We start from the raw sequence: 7,884 nt of genomic DNA on the forward strand, positions 1-7,884 counted from the left end.
AAAAAAAAAAAAAAAAAAAAAAAAAAAAAAAAAAAAAAAACTACTGAATATACAAGGTGAAAATACCAGCAATAACTACTAATAAAAAAGTTCCCACTTAAAGCAACAACAAACCTACCTAGGAACAATAAAAAAATATGAGAACTCCATTAAAAGAAAACTGCACTTAACAATTTTAATGGAGAAAAATAAAAGGAATGTAAATTCTTCCCAAGTTAATTTTATTTAAATTATGAATAAATTCCCAGAGGGAGTTGGTGTCTGGAGGAGGCCTGAATAAATTTTATGCTGAAGTTGACTTAGAATAGTAAGAATAGCTTGTATATTTATGAACATGGAAAGTGGGCATTTGTTTTTTATTACAACCCACATTAACCAGTAATGAAAATGGCAAGGTACTAGAGCAAGAGTAAACACCAGTAGTACTAAATTTAGTCAATAATTTTATAATTGACTAGTATTGACCAGTGCAACAGAATCTGGACCTCAGAAGCAGATTCTTGAAGGTAATATATGAGAAAGGAAACAGTAAAAGCCACTAAGAACTAATTATCCAAACAAGGCTTATTTGCAAATATCAACTTAAATGCTCATCTGACACCCTGTATTATACTAAATAGGAACAGTCATAAAGACACCATCCTTTCGATTACAAAATTAGCAAAACTGAGCATAACAATATTCAATGCTGGGATTGGTGCATTGGTAGAAGTACTTTCAAACTAATGGCAGGAATGTGAAAGCAATTTAACAGTGTGTATCAAAGTTTTTCAAAAGTTCATTCTCTTTAACCTGGTAGTTCAACTGATATGTTACATCTCCTGGTGGAATGTTAAAAAAAAAAAAAAACATTAAATGTGAGGTTTGTGAAGAGATTTTAATGACATGAGGGAAATTCTCAGAAATACTGCAGCATCATTAAAAGTCTGAGCTTTGGCATTAAATATAATTTAAGTCTCATCTTTGCTATTTACTAGTTTATGTGACCTTTGTAAAGTTATGTAACCTCTCTAAATGTGTTTCCTTATGTATTTGAAAAGAGCATTAGGCTGGGCCTGGTGGCTGATGCCTGTAATCCAAGCACTTTGGGAGGCCGAGGTGGGTGGATCATGAGGTCAGGAGATCCAGACCATCCTGGCCAACATGGTGAAACCCATCTCTACTAATAATACAAAAATTAGCTGGGCATGGCAGCGTGCACCTGTAGTCCCAGCTACTCAGGAGGCTGAGGCAGAAGAATCACTTGAACTGGGAGGTGGAGGTTGCACTGAGCCACGATCTCACTACTGCACTCCAGCCTGAGTAACAGAGCAATACTTCATCTCAAAAAAAAGAAAAGAGAAGGCATATTATGAAGGCTAACACACATATACAATCCTATATACTCAACAAATGCTAACATTATTAATACCAAACTATAAAATATGTTAAGAAATGAGATAAGGTTTTATTTAGAATGTAATCTGACTATTTAAAAAATGTATGGTATACACCAAAATGTTGAGAGGGTATCACCAGTCAATAGAAATGAGTGGTTTTTATCTTATGTATCCCCTATAATCAGCATGTTACTTTCACAGTAAGACGAAAACACTAAATAGGTGGTAACAGAATTAAGAAAGTGTGTCTTACCATTAAATTGAAAACCTAATCTAACCTTATCTTAAATCTAACTAGAACTAGTCAGCACAGTTTCTTTGTTTTATGCTATGGTTACAAACTAATTAATGCTTTTCTCAAAGGCATTCCACCTTAGATACCATCTGGGACAATACGTCATTATTCAGATCCTTGCGTAAAATTTAAAAAATGAATTTATGAAACACAAATTTATTTAAATGAATTTAAAGAAACAAATGTATTACTTTCAAACTATAAATTTTATAACCTTTATATAAATGGGCATTGATATACAAAATAATGTCAGTTGCTAAAACATGACAATTCACAGCAGGCACGTATCATATAATCCCAGAAATCATTAAACACAAAATCTAATAATTAGAACCAGAAGTTGAAGGCCCACTGAAGGAGTCCTTAATATTATGAGGCCTAGGTTTCAAAAAGCTACCAATTCTAGAATGGATTTTACTCTGAAACTGTTTCTTGACTATTTCTTGTTGCATCTCTTTCAGTGTGAAATGGAATCTCTGAAACTCAGGTGTGGCATCAACAAAGTCAAGAAGGTAGTCCAAACTCTCTCTTACAGCAGATAATTTAAATTCAGCAGTCTGCTTCTCAGCTTCTTCTCCTTTTTGAATAACTTCCTTTGTAATTCCACCATTGGTTTTTAGGAGACAACCCTTTTCTTCATCTCCATTTAACCACACCCTATCATCATCTAGCTTAGTTTCCAACTCCCCACATTTTTCAAGAATTTCTCTATAATCCCCATCTTCTAAGCCTTGAAAATCATATTCAGGCTCCTTTTTATAGAGAAGATTTTCCCATGCGTTTGCTATGGTTATTCGTTTTACTTCTTCCCAACTTTTTGCCCAGTTAAAAATTGCACTTTTTATATTGTAGATTTTAATTTTGGAAATGCCTTTATTTCTTTTCTCTTGCTCATCATCACTTTCTTCAAATATTACAAGACTCTCTTCAAGTTGCTTCCATCTATACAGTCGTTTGCAGCTCAAGATCACACCTTGATTCATTGGTTGAATCAAGGTTGAAGTGTTATGGGGAAAGAACACACATTTTATTCGACCATCCTCACTGGTTAGTGATTCAGAGGAAGGATGAGCTGGGGAACTGTCCAAAATTAACAATGCCCTGACGTCCTCTTCATGAAATCTTAGAACATTAAGTTGAAAATGCCGGACCTCAGGAACAAAGTTTTGAAAAAACCATTCTGAAAACAGTTCTCTGGTGAACCAAACATCTCTACTGGGTTTATATATCACAGGCAATGTACTTGTGTCCTCTTTCACACTTTTGGGCAGTTTTGATTTTCCAATAATGATTGACTTTAATTTATGAGTTCCATCTGCATTTGCACACAAAAGGGCAGACAACCTTTCTTTGTTTATTTTCTTCCCTGGTAGGCAGATATCTTTCCTACTTGCCTGAGAATTTTCTGGCATTGACTTCCAAAAGAGGTCAGTTTCATCCCCACTGTATAGCTGAGCTAGACACAGTTTCTCCTCTTTAATTATCATGGACAGTTTCTGTCGAAATGGCTCAACATTTTCAGAAACTGAACTTAGGACTTGTTCCCCACAAACTTTTCGGTTCCCAATTGCATGCCGATTTCGAAATCTAAAAAGCCAACCAGTGCTGGCTTTGAAATCTGTTCGCCCAAAACACTGTGCAAATTTCTCTGCAGCAGCCTGAAGGTCCACACCTCTCACCGGAACACCAGCTGAGCGTTTCTGTTGGTACCACATGTAGACCGCATCATCTACATCACCATATTTGGCTCCAGTTGTCCTCTTTCTCTTCTCGGCCCCTACTAATGGCATATCCTGCTTCAGTACAAAGTCCAGAATTAATTTCTTATTTTTTTTAATGTCATAAAATGTTGACTTACTGATTCCAAATTCATCCATTACACTTTTAAGTGATCGTCCAGCTTCAATTCTACTTAGAACCTTCATTTTCTCCTCCAAATTCAGTGTTGTATATTTCCCTCTCTTATTCATACTGAATTTAATTTGGAATAACCAACAGGAGAAAACAAAGGGAAAAGCCTTACCGAATTGGCAAAAAAAAGAAAAAAAACCCACTTTTTAAAAACAAAACTTAGCTCAAAGCCCCAGAAGGCATAGGCATTGTTTTGGAGGATAATGGACTGAAGGAGATAACCGTGACTGAAGAGCTAGTCTAGAGGTAGAGGTCTTATATACTCAGAAAGCTTCCAGTGCCAAAGTCCTGTCTGGCTCTTGCTCCTGCAAGTCATGAGTGATCATTTTTCAGAATGCCTACTGCTCCTACTCTCTTTTGACAGATACAGCACCCCTGGTCAGGAATGACAGGAATACCTGCATACTTTTCCTAACTCAATATAGGAAAAGGGACAATAGGAAGAGAGGAGGGATTGAGCAAGATGTGCTCACAAGAAATGATGTAGGTGGGATAAGTTTCAATAACAAAATGGTGCTTGAGAAGAAAGGAGTGTGAAAGATGCAAAGGCAATGACAGCGTAATCTTGTGTAGCAGAGATACCATGTGGCTTCTCCCCTTCCAAAAAGACCTGATTTTACCTCACTGCCAGAAAAGAGAATGGTGCTCATAGTGCTTTGTACATAGTGTTCACTGGGCAGCAGTTCATCTACCTGGATAAGGGCTCCAAGCTACAAGGACCCTGACATTGGGATGTATGGAGAGCTGGAATTTAGGAACAGTTGTACAATATCTTGCAGTGAAGAAGAAACTAGTTTCTGTTGTACATATGAATAAAAGCCAACTTTCATTGCATTCAATATAGTATTGTTAAAACACCATGCTTTAACTTGAGTGTTTCTTGTGTTTGCCAAGGTAATTTATAAGTATGTAAATAATTTATTTGTTAGTGACACTTTTCCATCCTCAGATCTTCTTTCTTGGGAATAACTGATATATTCTCAAGTGCTATTTTTCACTGAAACTGTTCTATATTTGAGATATTATCAAGTTTCAGAATCACAGCAATTCGTAGAGATGAGCCCAAAAGTTTTATAAATATTTCACCAGTTAAAAAACTTTAAAGATCAGTCCTTTCATCTGTTTTCCTAAATTTAAAAATATGTCACATTATAAATAACATACTTTTCGTATTTGAGACTTTGATTTCTCTTCAGTGTTTTACTTAATTTGAACGAAGAATCAACTTTTCCACAGAAGAAATCTAAAAGGTTTCTCTGCTACTGTTTCTGATCAATTGTTTCTCATAAATCCTTCTGCTGGCCAACTCTTCTGTCCCTCTGTGCCCTCAAATACTCTTTTCAGGTCCTCCTGGTGCTGCCCAAAGCCATTCCAGGTCCTTAGAAATGTTCTAGTCTAGATTAATTTCCTGGTTCTTATTCCAGATACAGAACCTCATGGGAAGAAATAAAAACTGCCACTTATCCATTCCAGGTGCTATGAAGAAAGAAAAGAATGTCAGAGAAATAAGGGAAATGACTGGGTATTTCAGTTATTCTTCCTCTTCTTTAGGGCAGAATCTGACTAGCCCAGCCCATTCATTCTCCAACTACATAGAATTCTTTTTTTCTTTTTTTCTTTTCTTTTTTTGAGACGGAGTCTCGTTCTGTTGCCAGCCTGGAGTGCAGTGGCATGATCTCAGCTCACTGCAACCTCCACCTCCCGGGTTCAAGCGATTCTCCTGCCTCAGTCTCCAGAGTAGTTGGGACTACAGGCGTGCCACCACTACACCCGGCTAATTTTTTTTGTATTTTTAGTAGAGACGGGGTTTCACCATGCTAGCCAGGATGGTTTCGATCTCCTGACCTTGTGATCCGCCCGCCTCAGCCTCCCAAAGTGCTGGGTTTACAAGTGTGAGCCACCGGCACCCGGCCAGGATTCTCTTAAGTCTCTTATCTAAGAACCTAGAAGAGTAAGACCACTGGTTTTCCTCTAACACTTATTGCAAGAAATGACAGCTAAGGGTTATGGAGCACAGAGAAGATTATAAGAGAATATGTTAGTAATTAAAGGGTGGAGCCAATGACAGGCTAAGATAAAGCAACTTTCTAAATGAGGCAGCTATAATTAAGGCAATTGGTAAGTGGTAACTCAGAGATAAATCTGTTTCTGTCTCTCTCTCACTTGTAAATGGAGAAATAAAAATATCTGCTAGCCAATAGCAGTACTATTAACTTCAGCCAGTCACCTGGCAGAAATATTCAGTCCACTATGACAGTTGTGTGGGTGTCTCAGAATTATGTATTTGCTTCCAATGCTTCTCAGTTGTGTACATTTTTTTTTTTTTTCCCCGAGACGGAGTTTCGCTCTTGTTACCCAGGCTGGAGCGCAATGGCGCGATCTCGGCTCACCACAACCTCTGCCTCCTGGGTTCAGGCAATTCTCCTGCCTCAGCCTCCAGAGTACCTGGGATTACAGGCACGCGCCACCATGCCCAGCTAATTATTTGTATTTTTAGTAGAGACGGGGTTTCACCATGTTGACCAGGATGGTCTCGATCTCTTGACCTCGTGATCCACCCGCCTCGGCCTCCCAAAGTGCTGGGATTACAGGCTTGAGCCACCGCGCCCGGCCTTTTTTTTTTTTTTTGAGATGGGGTCTTGCTTTATCACCCAGGCTGGAGTGCAGTAGCACAATCTCACTGCAACCTCTGCTTCCAGGATTCAAGTGATTCTTGTGCCTCAGCCTCCTGAGCAGCTGGGATTATAGGCATACACCACCATGGCTGGCTAATTTTTGTATTTTTAGTAGAGACAGGGTTTGACCATGTTGGTCAGGCTGGTCTCAAACTCCTGACCTCAAGTGATCCACCTGCCTAGGCTTCCCAAAGTGCCGGAATTACAGGTGTGAGCCACTGCACCCAGCCACAGTCATCATTTCTAAAACAGTGCCCAAGCTGGGGGAGGTGAAACCAAAAAGAAAGGCTAAAGTAACATTTGTGGGCTCCTAGGGAAGGATAAGCCACTATGGCAGCAAACCTTCCACAATGAAAATCATCAGTGGCCCTTATTCACTATTCACAATTTGTGCCTTGCTTCCTCTTCTTCTTCCCATGAATCCCTTTCCCACTTTCTTCTCCCTTTAACCAACCCCCTATCTTATGAATCAGGCCTGCCAGTGATATCCAAGGGCACTGCTTAGCAGTGCTAGCAGAACTTCACTTATTCGACTTAATAAATTCTAATGATATATTCAGCATTGGGCGAGATGATGAGAATCTCAATGCTGAGGGCGTTACTGTCCACTGGTTCTGAAAGACTAAGAACAATACTTCTAAATAAATGAAGTTCCAACCTGGCTGAGATTTTAAGGAAAGGAACCCACTTAGACACATATTCAAGTGACTTAGGCAGACGTTCATTATTAAATCGGTTTATCTCTCTCATTTAAAAAGGATCAAGATCTATGCCTAAGAGGAGTTGCACACCATTCCAACCAAAAGCAAAAATAGCACAATGGCCTGGTAATGGCCTCTCATCTTCCTTCTCACCTTAAACTTACCTTAGATGAACTGCCCTAGAAAGAAGCTCAAAAACTCTCGTATGGTGCTCCAGGATTTACTTTCTTTTTTTTTTTCTTTTTTTTTTTTGAGACGGAGTTTCGCTCTTGTTACCCAGGCTGGAGTGCAATGGCGCGATCTCGGCTCACCGCAACCTCCGCCTCCTGGGTTCAGGCAATTCTCCTGCCTCAGCCTCCTGAGTAGCTGGGATTACAGGCACGCGCCACCATGCCCAGCTAATTTTTTGTAGTTTTTAGTAGAGACGGGGTTTCACCATGTTGACCAGAATGGTCTCGATCTCTTGACCTCGTGATCCACCCGCCTCGGCCTCCCAAAGTGCTGGGATTACAGGCGTGAGCCACCGCGCCCGGCCCAGGATTTACTTTCTTAAATGCGGTCTTTTCATTCCCATTCAAAGGATTCCAGTGTAAGTTACACATAAACTCATTTTCTAACTTTTAAAACTCTTCCTGTAAATGCAGCCCAACTCAGTAAAAACATACTAAAGATCTCACACTCTAGTGTTTCCAGGTTTCAAAGTCTTTACTCTTACCCTTCCCTCTGCCTGGAATGTGCCTCCTTTCCCTGCTGTGGACAAAATCCTTCAAGGTCTTTTATAATTTTCCCCAACCCCAAATCAACTTTGATTTTCTTGGAGTTCTCACAGCATTCAGCTTATGTACTGTTCTTTTTTTTTTTTTTTTTTTTTTGAGAACGGGGTTTTTCTTTTTTTTCCCAGGCTGGAGTGCAATGGCGCGATC

General features: G+C 39.2%; 2 protein-coding genes across 5 annotated transcripts in view; one reads left to right on the forward strand and one right to left on the reverse strand.

Moving 5' to 3' along the window:
• The window catches only part of ZNF75A (zinc finger protein 75a), a 68,714-nt gene that overhangs the window by 1,330 nt on the left and 59,500 nt on the right, over positions 1–7,884 (forward strand). The window contains exon 1 of one of the 2 annotated variants that reach the window (XM_032257924.1): positions 6,447–6,468. The exons of the other annotated variant lie outside the window; for it this stretch is intronic. The gene's annotated coding sequence lies outside the window, so the exon portion shown is untranslated. Of the gene's footprint in view, positions 1–6,446; positions 6,469–7,884 lie in introns of those variants that run through there. 2 annotated transcript variants of the gene reach the window in all.
• TIGD7 (tigger transposable element derived 7) overlaps positions 1,866–7,884 on the reverse strand; it is a 7,211-nt gene continuing 1,192 nt past the window's right edge. For all 3 annotated transcript variants that reach the window (XM_032257921.1, XM_032257920.1, XM_032257919.1), the window contains exon 2: positions 1,866–5,061. In XM_032257921.1, coding sequence (XP_032113812.1) covers positions 1,995–3,644 — 1,650 coding nt within the window. In that variant the 5' untranslated portion in view covers positions 3,645–5,061 and the 3' untranslated portion in view covers positions 1,866–1,994. The remainder of the gene's footprint in view (positions 5,062–7,884) is intronic.

This window comes from Sapajus apella, unplaced genomic scaffold, assembly GCF_009761245.1.
Source record: "Sapajus apella isolate SASKATOON/1434 unplaced genomic scaffold, GSC_monkey_1.0 scaffold99, whole genome shotgun sequence".
Taxonomy (NCBI): Eukaryota; Metazoa; Chordata; class Mammalia; order Primates; family Cebidae; genus Sapajus; species Sapajus apella.